This window comes from Pteropus vampyrus, unplaced genomic scaffold (assembly GCF_000151845.1).
Source record: "Pteropus vampyrus isolate Shadow unplaced genomic scaffold, Pvam_2.0 Scaffold1, whole genome shotgun sequence".
NCBI lineage: Eukaryota > Metazoa > Chordata > Mammalia > Chiroptera > Pteropodidae > Pteropus > Pteropus vampyrus.
Genome location: NW_011888782.1, coordinates 19,749,728 through 19,766,154, shown reverse-complemented (window position 1 = coordinate 19,766,154; position 16,427 = coordinate 19,749,728). Strand labels below are relative to the sequence as shown.

The following is a 16,427-nucleotide window of genomic DNA, read 5'->3' as shown; positions in this document are numbered from 1 at the left end:
ATCGTGCTAATGATGTCTTCACCTGCATGTCATAAACACCTTCAGCTCAACAAAGTCAGTATGGGCCCAGACTCATTCCATCTCTTCCCTGTGTCATCTGCAGCTTGTCAGAGATGCCCCCCTCATGGTTGCATGATGGCTTTGGTAGTGCCAAGCACCTCATCGTCCTCAGCAGCATCACAAGCAGGAAGAAAGGGCAGGCACTTTCTTCTCATTTCTATCTTCTCCTTTTTTATCATGAAGTCCCCAGCGGACGTCTCCTTACATCTTATTGGTCAGTACTAGGTCACATGCCCCTGCCTGGCTATAAGAGAGTCTGGGAGAGCAAGCCCACCTGGCAATTATGGTCCTTCTTGGGAGTTTGTTTCTACCATCAGGCAGGAAAGGGAAGAATGAGCACTGTGGGTAACTGACCAGCTGCGTCTACCAGCACAGGCACGACCACACAGAAATGCACATTTCCCTAAAGTTTGATTCTCCCAGGCACCTGGAATGCCCCGTGCTTGCAGGCGCAGGCAGTGCTTCCTGAGAGAATACATGGAGCTAAATTTTGGGCAGAGAACTTTCTTTCCTTTCCATGCCTCCATGCTAATGTTAGGCTTTGGTCCAACTCCTCAAACATTACAGGAAAAGTGCCTGCAGTTTCTTATGCTACTTCTGAACAAATGTTTTGGAACAGTGATTTCTTGAAGGGCTTGTCCTGCTGCTTTAATAATCTTGCTTTTCATTGGAATTTCATAGAGTTGGACCCAAGTGAAGGTACTGGCAAGTGATGAATGCAATGAAATTGCAAGTCAGAACTTACTGGAAGCCACCATTGGAGATGTCTTCTGTCTGACATGTCTGGGAGAAAGAATTCCCAGAGTTTTCTTTTTTTAAATTCTCAGGAGGACTTTGTCTCCTGTGGCAGGGAAAATGGTTTTAAGTCTACAGCAAGTAACTCATATCTGGGCTTTACCAGTCACCTTTTTCTGCATAACCACCCCCAAATTTAGTGGCTTACAAGTCACTTATGTAGCTCACAGTTCTGTGGGTTGGCAAAGCTGAGTTCAGCTGCATAGTTCTACTCTCAGCTAAGGGACTCATGTGTCTGAGCTCAACTGCCAGTCAGCAAGCAGCTTGCTTCTGGGGCATTGGCTGGCTCTTGGCTCGGGTGATGGGGGCGAAAGGGGTGCCTGGATCACGTGCCCTTCATTCTCCATCAGGCAAGTCTGGGTTTGTTCTCTTGATGCCTGAGCGGGGTTCTAAGAAAGTAGCAGAAGCACACAAGGCCTCTTGAGGCCTAGCCTTGGAGCTTGTCCCGTGTTGCTTCTGCTACATTCTGTTGGCCAAAGCAAGTCTCAGCTCAGATGGGAAGGGAGGGGATATAGGCAGCACTGTCTGTGGGAGAAGCTACAGGGTTGTATGGTAAAGGGGCGTGGACAGATGCAGAGAAGAGTGAAGGACTGTGGCTACCCTTGAATCAGTCCTGAGGGGTGAGAAAATAATTTGCACTGTTGTGTGTTTGGGTGTGTCTGGAAAGTATTTTCAAAATATGTAGTATTTGGCTGAAGAAGACAGAGCTCCAAAACTTTATTCCCGGCTCTTCCTTGTTATAATTGCAAAAAAAAAATATTGAACACTTTGCTGTTGTTATAAAACTAAGAATTTTTTTAAATTTTTTTTTTAGAGAGGGGGTAGGGAGGGAAGGGAGGGGTAATATGGGCAGCAGGTATGGGTATGAATTGGAAAACTATACAGTCTTTCTCTTTATGGTTTTCTGAACACTGTTAGCCCTAGCCATACATGTTGCCCATGGATTTCCAGTTCTTTATCCCTTTAAACATAACTTTTGAACGTTTGAATCTAAAATCTTTTTAGAGGAGCTGGGACAGATGAGAATGTTGTAAAAAGCCTTCTCGTTGCCTGACTGTTCCACAAAGGGACTTCAGGACTGAGGTGGTCTTTGAGCTTTTGGCTGCATGTCAATAAATGTTTCAGAACCACCATACAAATGGCAACCACTTGAGATTCGTTCATTCAACAGATTTCTGTTGAACCACGGGCCAAGCATTGTGTTTAGGTCATGGAGATATGATGGTGAGCAAGACAGGCATACAGAAGAGCACGCAGTTCCAGCTGTGGCAGGAGTCACAGATGAGAGGCCAGCTGCCCCCAGAACTACCTTTCCTGGACAGGAAGGCTAAGGGAAGCTGCTTTAAGTGAGGGAGATGTAAGGTGATACCTATGGATAAATGAAGTTAACCAGGCAGGGAAGGGATGGAAGAGTATTTCAAGCAGAGGGAACAGTATGAACCAAGGTCCTGTGATGAGAAGGGGGTGTGGCATAGCTCATGGGAACGAAAGATGGCCCATGGGCTGGGGAGGCTGCAGCAAAGGGCCAGAAGGGGAGAGATGCTATCCTGTCCTTTTTATCAGCAAGTGCCACTTAGTGCTTCCTGTCGCCTGTGCTTGGAGACATGGTGTCGGCATTCCTGTTTGAGAAAAGCATCTTCCTGCTGACAGGGATCGGGGTGCAGGCTGACTCCCCTCTGACACGTTTGCCCATGTTCTTTTTGGTTCACACGGATCTGCATGTCCCAAGGATCTGGTCAGTTGTCTTCTGGGATGTGTTGTGACACCATTTCTATCCCCATTTCTACCTTCAGTAGGTGCCTGGTGGCTGTTCCACCAACGCTGCCAGTCAGCCATGTAGTTACCACCTAGAGGGAACCTTTGTTGAGCCCAGAAAAGCGACTGGGTGACTTCAGGCCAGTCACTCTTGTGTCTCTGACCCGAGGTTACTATTATATACAATGAGAAGGAAGAAACTTCTCACACGTGCTTTGGAAAGTTATCCGAGGGTGTTCTTATGGTGGCCTGTAAAGTACGTGTTACGGACCTTTCTCCATGGCTTCTGGGCACTTCCAGAAGGGACCTGTGAATGTGAAGTGTCAGTGGTGACACCACTGGGCTGTGTCCTCGGAGGTCATTTTCTTTGGCTTAGCAGCACCTTCCTGCCCCTCCCTCTCAGATGGGGCTGGGGCGAGACTCAGTGCTTCATCAGCGCAAACACGAAATGCATGCTCTAACTCTTGTTCTGCACGTCACCTCCATTTCGCCTTTTCCAGGTTGCAGCCAAGTGTTACCAAAAAGGGGGTGCGTTTGAGAAGGGGAAGCTGGCGCTGGCCCATGACACTGCCCTGAACATGAAGTTTAAGAAAGTCAGCCCCAAGTAAGAGTCTCGGGCCTTTTCAGGTTTGCTCTGATGGGATCAGCGGGTATCTTGGTGTTCAGTCAACATCCTGTTTTGTTTCCCCCTCCCAGGGAGAAGCAGGTGAAGTACTTGGAACTGGCGAAGACCTATTTGGAATGCAAGGAGCCAAAGCTGTCCCTGAAGTGTCTGAGCTATGCCAAGGAGTTCCAGCTCTCCGGCCAGCTGAGCGAGAGGCTGGGGAAGGTACGGCAGGCCTGAGGCTGCTCTCGGGAGAGCTGAGTCGCCCTCGGGAGCTCGAGGACAGGGCCATCTCAGGAGGGCTCCAGTCCTCCCAAGAAGAAGAGGCTGGCCCCATCGACTCGAGCACAGCCCTTCTTTCTCCGCCTGCTCAAGTGTTAAGACAGCTCCAAAGACATGTGTGTGTGTGTGTGTGTGTGTGTGTGTGTGTGTGTGCGCGTGTGTGCGCGCGCACGTGTTCATGTCCGTGAGCGTGTTTGAGACCTGACATTAACCACGGGGGAGCCAAACGTTCAAGTCAAAGGGAAGATGGGCTTCAGAATATTCCTGTCTTCTCTCTCTCTGTGTTCACCGTCTGGTGTCCGCCTGCGTGAATGGCTTCGCATTTATAGGCCCGTTTTTCTGTGTTCCCTGTAATTGCTCTAGATCTTCACTGACCAATATGGCGGCCACTAGCCACATGTGGCTATTCAATTTAAATTTTAAGTTTAGTGAAATGTAATGAAATTAAAAATTCAGTTCCTTAGTCTCCCTAGTCACATTGCAAGTGCTCGCTGTTATAGAACATTTCTGTTGTCGCAGAAAGCTCTGCTGGACAGAGCTGCCAGCCTAGACACAGCTACTGAGCAGTCGGCGGGCTGGCAGGGGGCCACACACTGTCACTGGTCTGCAGCAAGTTAACACAGAAGATGAAAGTCAGCAGTTAGGAATTTTTATAGCAATTTGGCATTGCAATGACATCCAAGTGGTGACAATTTTCTTAATGACTTATTTTTTTATGGAGTTATAACTGGCATATAACATTGTATTTGAGATAAATCTATATCGTGAGATGATTACCACGATAAGTTTAGTGAATATCCATCACCACACATAGTTTTTTCACTCATGATGAGAACTTTTAAGATTTATTCTCTTAGCAACTTTCAAATCTACAATACAGCATTGTTAACAGTCAACGTGCTATACGAATCGGCTGTGATAGATTGGACATGTAAAACCGTCTGGTCCTTTACCACAGGTGGTCTGAGAAGCTGTGCTCTGGGGAACCCAGCTGCCGCTGCTGCATTCACCCCCTGGGCTTTATGACCCTCCAGGAGGGAGGTGGGTTTCACATCTGTATGTGAAATGCCGTAACTCCTGATCCTCAGAGCACCCAGGCACTGGATGGGGGTGGGACCTACTGGGAAGTTCAAGTGTGGCCCTGATGCTGCCTGCCCTGCCCCATGTTTATTATGGGATGTGACTTGTCAGGATGGGAGAGATCGGGATGGAATAGGGATTTTAGTGTGGGTGGAAGTTTGGGTCCTAAGATTCCAGGAACTAGAGTAGTTTCTAGCCTCTCCATGCTTCTTGGCACCCACCATCCAAATCTCCAGTGCTGCCACCTGGACCACGACTAGTGACACCTACAGGGGACAGACCTAAACCTATCACTTTTCCCTTTTTGTCTACGAGTGCCTGTTGGGACTGAACCAGAGACCCCCTTCCTTATTGCTCACCTTGCCCCCCGCAGCCTGCCGAGCTCTGCTTCTAAAAGTGGAGCTTCTGGTGGTGGGGCGGGAGGCTGTAAGTACAGCCCACATTCCCTTCTCCAGGACTTCAGTGCCTTCAAACTGTGGAGGCCACCCTGCTTCTAGAGCTTTCCCTCTTCCGCTTCCACAGGCCTGACCACTGGTGGCAGCTTCTTCTACCTTCTTCTATCAGTACATTCTGGTAGCTACAAGCTCCAACCAGGGAAGAGTCGGGTCCACCCGCCCCCCCGCCCCCGTCCCCTTCCCCCTGCCTTTTTTTTTTTTGCTCAGGCCCACCCCTGGAAGGGTGTTCAACCCTCAGCCAGCCTTGGCCCTCTTGTGGTCATCCCACCAAAGTACCGGCATGACTCAAATTGACCAGCTTGTCAACAGCCTTTGTCAAAATTCTTAAGCCAAATCAATCCCCAAACATGTGCTACCCCTGGGAAGAAATGCTTGTGAGGGGGCCGTGGGAGTATAAGATTTCCTTTCAGGGATTCCTCTGCCTGGCCTGCTTCCTCCCTCTCTCCAGAGAGCAACGTTGGTTTCCCTGGAAACCTCTCAAGGTCCTTGCCCTGAGTGGTGGCGGGGAACTCCTTGTGGAGCAGAGAGCTGCCTTTTAGAGCCACCCCCTCTTGTCTCTCTAATTGGGCACATACATGGCACCTAATAGGGCCTTCAGTCACACTGGGGGCATTTTCTTCTGGATAATCAGCATCGTCAAGGAGAGGAAAGGAGATGGGGTGGTTAAATGTACTGGTTTGGGGCTTCGTTGACGTGGCAAGATGGGTCTGGGAGCTCCTCAGTCTGTGAGGTCTCTGGACATAGAAGAACCTCCCCCTCAATCTTGTGTATAATTTGGCCCTTCACGTAGCTTGTCTCCTTCAATACAACCCAGCTAAGATTTATTAGAGGGCTAGGCGTATGTATTTGGTTGTTTCATTTTGGTTTTGTTTTCTCTTTGGATCTCAGGTGCAGCAAGTGGAATTGAATATTGTTAAGTATTCAACAAATCCATGGACCCCTTACTGTGTGCCAGGCACTGTGGGTACTCCGTGACCAGCAGGCAACAAAGCAAGGGCCTCTGCCTCTGCAGAGCTTCCCTTTCTAGTGTGAGAGAGAGATGATAAGCCAATAGTATGTAAGATATCAGTGGTGATGAGGGCTCGGGGAGAAGAGAGAGGGTGTTAGGTGGTGCTATTTTAGACAGGGGTTGATCAGGGAGCTGACTTTGAGCAGAGATTACGAGAACAATTACTGGAAGGCACAGCAAGCCAAGGATCCCTGCAGGCAGAAGCCGCTGCAGCATCTTTTATCTGGGATGCAAGGTGAGAGCATGTGGGTGAGTTTGAAGAAGAGCAAAGAAGCCATTTGGCTGGAGCAGACCGAGCTGGGTAGAAATGGCAAAATGAGCAAGAGAGGGTGGCAGGAACAAAGCCTCGTAGTCCATGGAGGTGACTGGATTTTGTTCAAGGGTGGTGAGGAGCTGGTGGAAAGTTTTGTTTGGAAAAGTGACATGAAGCTAATTATTTGGATGCTCTGTGGAGAGGTCAATAGGCAGCAAGAATAGAAGCAGAAGGGTCAGTTAGGAGAGTCTGGTGGTAGCTTACGCTGGGACATGTGTCTTGGATTGCCACATGGTGGTGGAGGAGGTGGGAAGGGGTGGCGTCTGGGAAATGCTGGGAGAGCCTGACAGACAGGATTAGCTGAAGGGCTGGGTGGGAAGTGTGAGAGGGAGAGGAGTGGAACATGCTCTTCTGTTCACGGCACGCCCACCGTGGGTGGGTACAAGGCCACGCCCATTGCGTTTTATTTTGTTCATCCTCTTTCTCTTCATAGCCAGTCTCCATTTCCCCATTCTCTTCTCACTGGCAGCCATTCCGATGCATTTTAATATATGTTCCCATATGCATGCATGATGGAAGAATAAATAGTAGCATTTTCTGTACATATGTATTTCAAGCTTATCTTAATAGCATCGTGTTCTGTTTTTCACTTTTCCCTCCCACTGCTGTAGCGTTTCGATCTGGCCAGGTTTGTGACCACTGACAGTGTTCCGCAGTGGGTGTCCACCGCGTTTGACTTATCCATTTTCCTCATAGTGGACAACCAAGTTGCCACCGACTCCTGGCTGCCACACACTGTACCGTGGCGCAGGGCGTCTCCTTCCAGTTCTGTCTGAGACCAGGGGGTGCAGGGCTAGAAGTGGGCTTGCTGGCCCCGGGGAGTGCATATACTTAATTTTACTAAGTGAAAGTAAAAGCCACTTGGTCTTCCAGGGCCACTTTGTGCCTGAGGCTTCCAGGCGCCCCACATTCTTGACCTTGTTTGGTAGGTACTGATTTTCTAATTTTTTCAAACCTGTTGGATTCATCTCGCTGTAATTTTGGTTTGCATTTCTCTGATTATTAGTAAAGTTGAGCATCTTTATTTGTTAGTCACTCAACTTTCCCCACTGTGAACTGCCTGTTTATATCCTTTGCCTAGTTTTCTGTTGTGTTTTCAAAAGTTTTGTGTGTGTGTGTGTGTGTGTGTGTGGTTGCTGGAATCCATTTTATGTTCTACACCTGCCCAGCCAAGTATAGTAGCCGCTAGCCACATGTGGCAATTAAAATAAAAATAAATTAAAATGAAAAGAAATGAAAAATTCAGTTCCTCAGTTTCGTTTACCCACATTTCATGTGCTTGTTATTCACACGTGGCTAGTGGCTGCCATATTGAATAGCACAGATATAGGACATTTTCGTCTTCACAGAAAGGTCTATTGGGCAGTGCTGACCGAGACGTTAATGCTTGTCTTCTTTTAACTATATTTCACATGTCCTTTGTTGAACAGTTTTGCTGTAATCAAATCTACCAATTTCTCTTGTGTGTTTTGGGTTTTGTTAAAGGCCTTCTTTACCTGAAGGTCACAAGATATTCACATATATTTTCCTCTAATAGCTTCTACATTTAGATCTCTAACCCATCTGGAACTTAAATTTGTGTATGGTGTATGATGTGATGTTGGAATTTAACTTTATTTTTTTCCCTATAAAGTTTTAGTTTTCCTAATATTACCTATGTTTTAGTGTTTTTCACTGGATTCTAACAAATAACAAGACATTTGACTATGTCCTTTATTATTTAAGGTGTTGGTTAATTTTTAAGATAGAAATTTATGTTTGAATAATCTATGAGGGAAATTTTACTCTGTCCTAGATAAAAGATGCCGCCTATTTCTATAAGCGAAGCCAGTGCTACCAAGATGCTTTCAGATGCTTTGAGCAGATTCAAGAATTTGATCTAGCACTCAAAATGTACTGTCAAGAGGAGCTTTATGAAGAAGCGGCTGTCGCGGCAAAAAAGTAGGTGGTTTATTCTCTCCCTCCCCCTTCCCTCTGCTCTCTGGGTGCAGCCTGCGCTGGGCGATGGTGTCCACTTTGCTGCAGTGGCTTGACCCTGACCCCACTTCTGCTGAGCAGTGTTCTCAGTGCTGGGTCAAAATCTACTTGAGAGCGGGACTCGGTGTTCTCCACTCTCTTTATAAGCTTTGACACAGAGTCACGAGGAGAAGGGGCTAAAGAAGATGAAGAGTGTGTCATGAGTGTGCGTATAACTTGCACAGCAATGTTGTGCTTCATGATGGTTCTGTCCTCTCACCTTTGCTTGCTGAGTTGGTAGTTTCATTGATGCGTGTTATGGATGGATAAAGGCAAGAGCACTAGTGGGCAGTCAGGATTTTGCTTCATTGCGATCTACTGGCAGATGCTTAACCACGCAGTTATACATATGTGAATGCTACGAATGTACACATACCTTTAGTTGTAGGACACATATGTTTCATACATGACCCAGTTGCTCCGTGCTGTATTTTGGAAGACATTTTTCTATTGGTTGGATGATAACGAGTTATCATTAGTGTCATCTGTCATTGCAGATATGAAGAAATGCTGAAGGCCAAAACCCTTCCCATATCCAAGCTCTCCTATTCTGCCAGTCAGTTTTACTTGGAAGCTGCAGCAAAGTACCTGAGTGCAAATAAGATCAAGGAGATGATGGCTGTCCTCTCAAAGCTAGACATAGATGACCAGCTGGTGTTCCTGAAGTCTCGGAAACGGCTAGCAGAAGCTGCAGACCTGCTGAACAGGGAAGATCGGAGAGAAGAGGCTGCCTTGCTGATGAAGCAACATGGCCGCCTCTTGGAGGCCGCCAGGCTCACGGCCAACAAGGACTTCCAGGCCTCGTGTCTGCTGGGGGCTGCCCGCCTCAACGTGGCCAGGGATTTGGATGTGGAAGATACCAAAAACATTCTGAGAGAAGCCCTCGATCTCTGCTCTCAAACCAGGCAGCTATCTGGCATCGCCGAGGCCCAGTTCTTGCTGGGGGTAATCCTGAAAGACTTTCGGAAGCTCAGGGATGCCTTCTTCAGGTTTGACAAGCTCAACCACTCGGCCGGAATGGTGGAAGCGCTCTATGAAATCACCAGCCATTGTGAGGCTGATCCTAAGGAGGTTCTGGCTCTGGCTCCAGGGGGCTTGGAAGTCCTCCTCAGTCTGGTCAAGGCCCTCAAAAAAGTGACCAACAACGCTGAGAAGGAAATGGTCAAGTCTTGCTTTGAGTTTTTTGGGATTTCTCAGGTGGATGCCAAGTATTGTCAGATAGCCCAGAACGACCCTGGACCCACAAGAATAATTTTTGACCTGGATTTGAACTTGAGAGAAAAGAAAAAAGACTATTTCTTGATAATGGCTGACCAAGTGAAATTAGCCCTGTACAAACACCTCTTGAGCAGACTGTGTCAGATCACACAGAGCCTGCTTGGGAAGAGCTACCCGAGCATCTGCATGAGGTTCATCATCGGCTTAAAATGTAAGGATGAAAGCTGTAAAGATCTCCACAAGTCTTTGTTGCGCTGCGAGGCCAAGTGTTTGGTTCAGTCAAAAATGCACCTGGTGGCAATCAATGGATTGCTTTTGGAAGCCAAAAAAGTATTCCCTAAAATCTTAGCTGAAGAATTTGAAAGAATTGATCACATTTTGTCTACAGATATGTATCACCATTGCAAAACCTTCCTGAATGTCCTCTTCCCTAAGCATTTTCATCAGCGAGTGTTGTCAGAAAACCCCATGGCATGCAAAGAAATCTTCAAACCAAATTACAAACCCAGATCTTACAGGTTTGCACTGAAAGAGTACATCCATTTTCTGTTTCAAAACGAAGGGGCACGAAGCCGCCGGGAGTCTACGGACCTGTGGCTGAGCGCCATGCAGGCTTTTCTTCTCTCTTCCAACTACCCAGAGGAGTTTGAAAAGCTGCTCCGCCAGGAAGAAGACAACTACCACAGGGAACTCAAAGCTCTAGAGTCTGAGAAAGAGGAAAGAGGTAAGGGGAGAGGCAGCAGGATGAAAGGAATAGAAGGGAAATTCGGCATGCTGGCGCCCAACAAGGGTGACGAGAGTACCGCGAAGACTCACCTGTGCTTCATCCGGCTGCTGGAGAACTGCATCGACCAGCTCTACGTGTACAGGAACCCTGAAAACTGCAAGAAGCTCTTTTTCCGTTTCATGAACGTCCTTGTCAAGAGGTGCACAGAACCGCTCATCCCCAGCATTGGAAACACAGTGTCCCTGTTGGAGTTCCAGTTCATCCACTGTGGGGCGGTCCTGGCCCGCCTCTGGAATAACGCCATCCTGCGCCTCCCCAAGAGCTACATTGCCCTTCTTCACTATTGGGAGTTTCTGTTCAGCAAGAAGGGCAAGGAGCTCGGGAACGTGTTCTCCATCATTCAGGAATACAAACCTAAGGATGTGGCAAGAGCCATTCGGGATTTCCGGTTCCACCTCTCCTACCTTGTCAAGGTGCTATGTGGTTATGAGAATGTGAACTTCAATGTCTTGCTCGATGCCTTCGGTGACATAGACTATGTGGTCTCCGGTGAGGCAGAGCGGACCCTGGTGCTGTGCTTGGTGATGCTGGTGAATACCGAGGAGGTTCTGCAGCCATTCTGCAAAACTCTTCTGCGCAGCCACTTCCAGGAGATCGAATCGAGGCTGCAGCTGATGAGCAGGGACCGCCCAGACCAGGTTCCTGAGAGGCTCCAGAAAGTGGTGAAGCGGCTGTTGATGGAGGTCAACGTGAAGTCTGTGGCCGAGGCGCTGCAGGACCTGCTCTTTGAGCGGGATAAAGAGTACCTGATGGACTGCTACTGGCGGTGGGACAGCGTCCACGGCCTCTATCACGAGGAAGTCAGACTGAACCGCCTGCTCTGTGTGGCCCCCGTGGACCACTCTGCTGAACCAGAGTGTGAGTTCGATCAGGACGAGACGGATGAGCTGGCACTAGAAGACCGAGACGCCCTCCTCACCATCCTTTCCGAGAAGCAGCGGAAGGCTTCCATCCGGCAGAAGTTGAGGAGAGTGTGCCTGGTGGTGTCCCTGTGCGTCAGCTGGAAGAGAAGGGTGAGTGCCCAGATGGAGCACATCAGGGAGGAGACCAGGGAGCCTGGGACTGGGAACTTCAAAAAGGCCGACATTGACAGGACCCAGTGCGACCTGTGTGGGGTGAAATTCACCCGAGGTCCCGAGAACTATTTCAACCCCAGCAAAGACTTTGAGGGAGAGACTTCAGAGGCGGTGGCCTTTCCTGGGGCTGAGCTGGATGACAAGGAAGATCGGGAGAGGAATAGCGAGTCTTACGAGCAGCACATCCACCTAGAAGGCCACCAGAGGCAGAAAATGGCCTACCAGATATACTCCAAATTTTTTCATGAGAAGGTAGACCCGGCCATTAATGAAGGCAAGCTGGTGGTGCAGGATATCGAGCAGAGCATGTGGATCCACAATCACCCGGGCTCCATATGGCAGAGCCACATCCATCAGAGGAAGGTCCAGGAAAACATCAAGAAGGTTTCAGATATGGTGGAGGACCTCTACAGGCGGAAGGCCTGGGCTGGAGGTAAGGGGCCCTTGGGAGTGGGGGCCCAGATGGTGTTGGACCTGGGCTTTGAGAACACACCTCAGAGTCAAGCCCTTTGTGGTGATGTCTGACCGGGGGAAGATGGAACATGGCATTTGCAGAAATACAAGTGAGGACTGTGTTCTCAAATTAGAGCAAAATCCCATGGTTTCAACCACCCTTTCTGCAGGGAAAACTTCCTGATTATCTTGGGCCAGGATGGTTTCCCCTGGCACTACAGATAAGACAAGGGCTTGCTAGCTAATTCTATGGAGAAGATTTAGGGAGGATGTTTAGTCTTGAGGACTCTGCTTCTGGTGGCAGAAGACGGCTGTGAGTTCTTAGGCTTTTGCTTTCCATGGGGGGAGCACAGACACAAGCTCTTGGAGGGTGGGGGCTTTGGCTCTAGCACTGGGTGTTTGAGTTCCTACAGTGGCTGCTTCATTCAGAGCCCTTGTTCTTTGGTTCCCATAGCGGAAGAGGTGATGACTCGGCTTGTCAACACTCTGACCCCGTCAGTCAAGGATGCGCGGGAGTGGCTGACAAAAACAGAAGTCCGCTTAAAGGAGGAAGGTGAGGAGCCCTCTATCCCGAGCAGTGCTCTGGGTCTGGTGGTTCTTGATCTGCTGACTTCCAGGTCAGTCGCTCTCTGCCTAGAACCATCTTTTTTGCTGAGTCAAATTTTAGCAACATAGTATCTGAGTCACTTTTTCAAAAAAACCTCTTTTGCCATTCAAGCGCTATGATCAATCACTTTCAGTCACTACTCAGGTTTAAAACAGTGACTCCCAAGGATACACAAAGTATTACAAAGCCATCTCTTGATAAATATCTTGCTTGTGCCAACCATTCATGTAAGTATCAGCGCTGTTCTGAGTGTTTTGTATGTACAAAACAAACAAAATCAGCATACAAAACAAACAAAATCCTTGGGACAACTCACATGCATCTTCCTACAGAGCTTGCGTAGAGTGAGTCAGGTTTCTCTCCTGACGATTATTTTGCCAAGTTTTCTTTGACCTGGAAAGTCTTCTGTCTTGCTCATTCCAACTGCTGCCCCCTCTCGGCCCCACCTCATTTCTTCTCGCTCTGAGTATTTCACCGGCCCCAGAATGCCCTACTGTGAGTCCTTTTAATCCAGATGCTACTGGAAAACCCAGGCCCCGGTGCTGAGGAAAATTTGAGGGGACTCGGCACAAATATCTCTGCCAATAATAATAATAAAAAGCTTTAGAATATAGTTTGTACTGGATTTGTGATTTTTGTGATTATTTCAAAAGGGAGATAATGTATAGCAACTCAAGTCTGCTGTTGGGTTTAGGTTTTCTTTGATCTGTTTCATTTAAAGGGCCTTTAAAATCAGGCCAGAGGAGCCAACCTGTCAGGGAAGTAATGCTAGAGAAGCATGTTTGCTTGGGCTTTGGCTCGCCCTGGCGAGCAACATCAGTACTCAAAGCAAAATTGTCTCTTGCTGACACCCTAGTGGAAAGCCCCTTTAATTAAAAAAAAAAATTACAGAGACCTTAGATTTTACTAGTTGATTATATTTTGCAGTACAGTGAGAAAAATCACCATTCTGCACTTTGTTTCTTTTTTCCTTCTTTTTTTTTCTTTTTAAATAGACGTCGTTCAGGAAGATAATTACGAGAACGAAGCTGAAGACTTTGGTGAGCTCTGTCCTAGAAGGCGCCGGCAGAAATGGCGAAAGCAGAGGAAATACTAAGGTCCACACAGCCACCGCCCAGAACATTCCATCCTGACTTAGAATTCCGCGTGCTGGGGCAGAAGAGGAAAGGACACAAACTAGCTCGAAGAAGTAGGGGAGTCTGACTGCCGCTTTGCTCTTTGTTCCTGTTACTTCTCTGTCGGTGGAGGCGCAGGTTCTGACTGCTCCCGCAGAGCAGGGACCGCTACTGCTTTCCCAGTTAGAGCCTAACAGTGTTCGTTCCTCTAAAACATGTTAGGTGAGAGGAGTCATCATCGAAAGGGGCCTTGGGACCCCTCACCCCAAAGCCCGCACGTCCCCTGGCTCGTCACCATCACGACGTGAGTCAGTAGGAGGGACAACCCTCATCTCAGTTGCCACTGCCCTGGGCCAGGAAATTCCTCCATGGATTCCCCTGTCTCCTTTCACTTGGCTGCAGCATCGAATAGTCCAAGAGCTGCATGTGCCCAGGGTGTGTGTGCACCCCACTTCCGGCCACTCCTGACCCCAAGCCCCACTCTGGTCATCTCTGAGCCTCTTTGTAGCATGGTTCAGTCTGTTGTATATGTCAGCCTTTTCTCTCCGTGGCAACTTTCTGCCCTCCTTTTCCCCCTATCCTCAGCCACCTGTACGAGTTACGTCAGACTACCTCAGAATGTAGTCAAGAATTCTCCCAGAGTCCTTTGGGACTTCTCCCTATAAGGAAAGGCTTGGCTTGTTGCCAGGGGCTCCCTGGTCTGCTCTCCAAGATGGTTCGAACTCTGCCTTATCTATGGTGCAGAAATTTCAGGAAGTGTTTTGTACGTAGCCTGGTATATCTAGTTTTCTTGGTTCTCCCTGGCAAGTTTGTCATTCTGAGGAGCTTTCTCTCACCAAGCTCACCACAGTAGGACAGCGACCTGCAGAGATGCAGGGTAGGGCCAATGAGACAGAAGAGGAAGCCAGACTTATGAGTGCCAATCCATAGGGATATGGCTGTGAATCACTGCCCATGGCTGGCAGGGGTGGGGTGTGGGGCTGTTTGCAGGAGGCCATTGCTTCCCACCCCTACCCCCCACCCACCTGGGCCAGCGGCCATCAGCACGGTCCCATTCGGTAGCCTTCATGCCTCACTCATGATTACTGCCCACCCTTTCCCCAGCCCTTCAGTTCAGCCTGATGGGAAAGGTCAGGTTCACCTCAATCTTTCATTGTTTTATCATCGCAATAGAATCAGCTTTCTCCCCATGTTGCTGCTGCTTTTGCTGCTCGTTGTTTTCTCTTCATTGCCTTTCTAAATGATTCTATTTCCTCGAAATGTTTATGTTTCTGATTTTTATTAGGTATGTTTCTAATTTTTATTCTGGGTATTTTTACAAAGTTCACTTGCCAGGAAAAAAAAAAAAAGGAAAAAAAATCGATTAAATCTTGCTGTATTACACATTTTTATAAAGTTAAATAATTTTTCTTACATGCTGTCCATTTGTTTATTTCTATTCTCTACTCAGAGAGTAAAGGGGTAAATCTTGGGACTGGGTCTTTCTGGTCAGCTGGTCGATGCTGACCAGGGCAGAAGCTTGCTGTGCCTTCTGGAACATCCCAGGACAGAGAAATAAAGCGCAGCCCAGGACATGCAGCTGGTTGCCGTGTCTCCTGTGCAAATGCTTTTGCATTTGGATGCTCCTGGGCGTGCAGGGTGCGGACCTTACACAGTTTTGTCAATGCTGTCCGTTGGGGCTGCCCAATAACAAGGACATTGCCCTGGGAGGCAGGTGACCTGGAATCGAATCCTTGTCCTGCCCCTGGTAAGCTGCGTAACCTGGGGTAGGTCAGAGCCATTCGGCGCTCCCAGAGTGCCTAAATATGGCACCGCCCTTAGGCTCTCATGGCCTGGTGCAGGAGAGAGATGGAGACTTGGAAAAATAGCAGTGATAGAAATATGGATGGCATGGGGGTGGTAGCAGCATTTACATAACCCAGCTGGGCCTCAGTTTCCTGTTTTGGGAAGCTGAATTGTCTAACATTTCTTCCTGCCTTGATGCACAGTGGTTCCATAGGCTATTGCCATGGGTTTGGAAGGAAGAAAGGACACTGATGTGGGAGATAACAGCATCCCTCAGCTCCGTACCGGTACCTCAATACCTTACCGAATTGCTGGTGGGGAAACTGAGGCGCAGATGCTGTTTCTTACTCTGGGTTGCAGGGCCAGTCTGGGGCAGAGCTGAGACCTGGACCCATCAGGTGTTCTGATGCCAGCCAGCGCTCTTTATACTGAGGACTCACACACCGAAGTCAACCTCAAATGCCAGGGATTCTTTTCGGTACCCTATCACCCCTGGTATCAGTGCTTAGGGTGCACTGATCAGCATGGGGCATTGACACAGCTGACCCCCTTCAATTTCTCACCTGCTTTTTGGTACCTATAGGAAAGTGGGGTGCCTGGCAAGGAAACTGACTTGTGTTCTACTGTCACCCACCTGGCGCAGCCTGACCTCTGACCCCCCAAGGACTGGACAGAGCAGCCACTCCTAGTCATTCCCAGTGGGTAGCACAACACAGCACAGCCCCCGAAACTGTCAGCTTTACTTTCTCCTTAGTACTCTTGGCCGTCCCCCTGAATACTGTAGTTCATCCATAGGAATCCCATCCTTGCTCCCCTGCCTCCACACCTAGGGCTGGAGATACTGTGTTCACCTTTTCCTAGCCAGCCTGCCTCAGTTTCCCGGGAGTGGTCCCTTGCAGCTCACGGAGCTCTGTGTAACTTATGGCTTATGCTACACCTGCTCTCAGTGTTAGTGCTCACAGGTGGTAGCTGTCACTCCCACTGGCCAGTGCATCAGCAGTTAATTTCTCTAGTGCC

General features: G+C 48.6%; 1 protein-coding gene across 3 annotated transcripts in view; it reads left to right on the top strand.

The window, feature by feature from the left end:
• The window catches only part of TRANK1 (tetratricopeptide repeat and ankyrin repeat containing 1), a 69,145-nt gene extending 54,161 nt beyond the window's left edge, over window positions 1–14,984 (top strand). For all 3 annotated transcript variants that reach the window (XM_011363891.2, XM_023535775.1, XM_023535799.1), the window contains 6 exons: window positions 3,111–3,214; window positions 3,307–3,439; window positions 8,149–8,294; window positions 8,867–11,883; window positions 12,358–12,456; window positions 13,506–14,984. In XM_011363891.2, coding sequence (XP_011362193.1) covers window positions 3,111–3,214; window positions 3,307–3,439; window positions 8,149–8,294; window positions 8,867–11,883; window positions 12,358–12,456; window positions 13,506–13,606 — 3,600 coding nt within the window. In that variant the 3' untranslated portion in view covers window positions 13,607–14,984. The remainder of the gene's footprint in view (window positions 1–3,110; window positions 3,215–3,306; window positions 3,440–8,148; window positions 8,295–8,866; window positions 11,884–12,357; window positions 12,457–13,505) is intronic.
• Window positions 14,985–16,427: the final 1,443 nt, after the last annotated feature.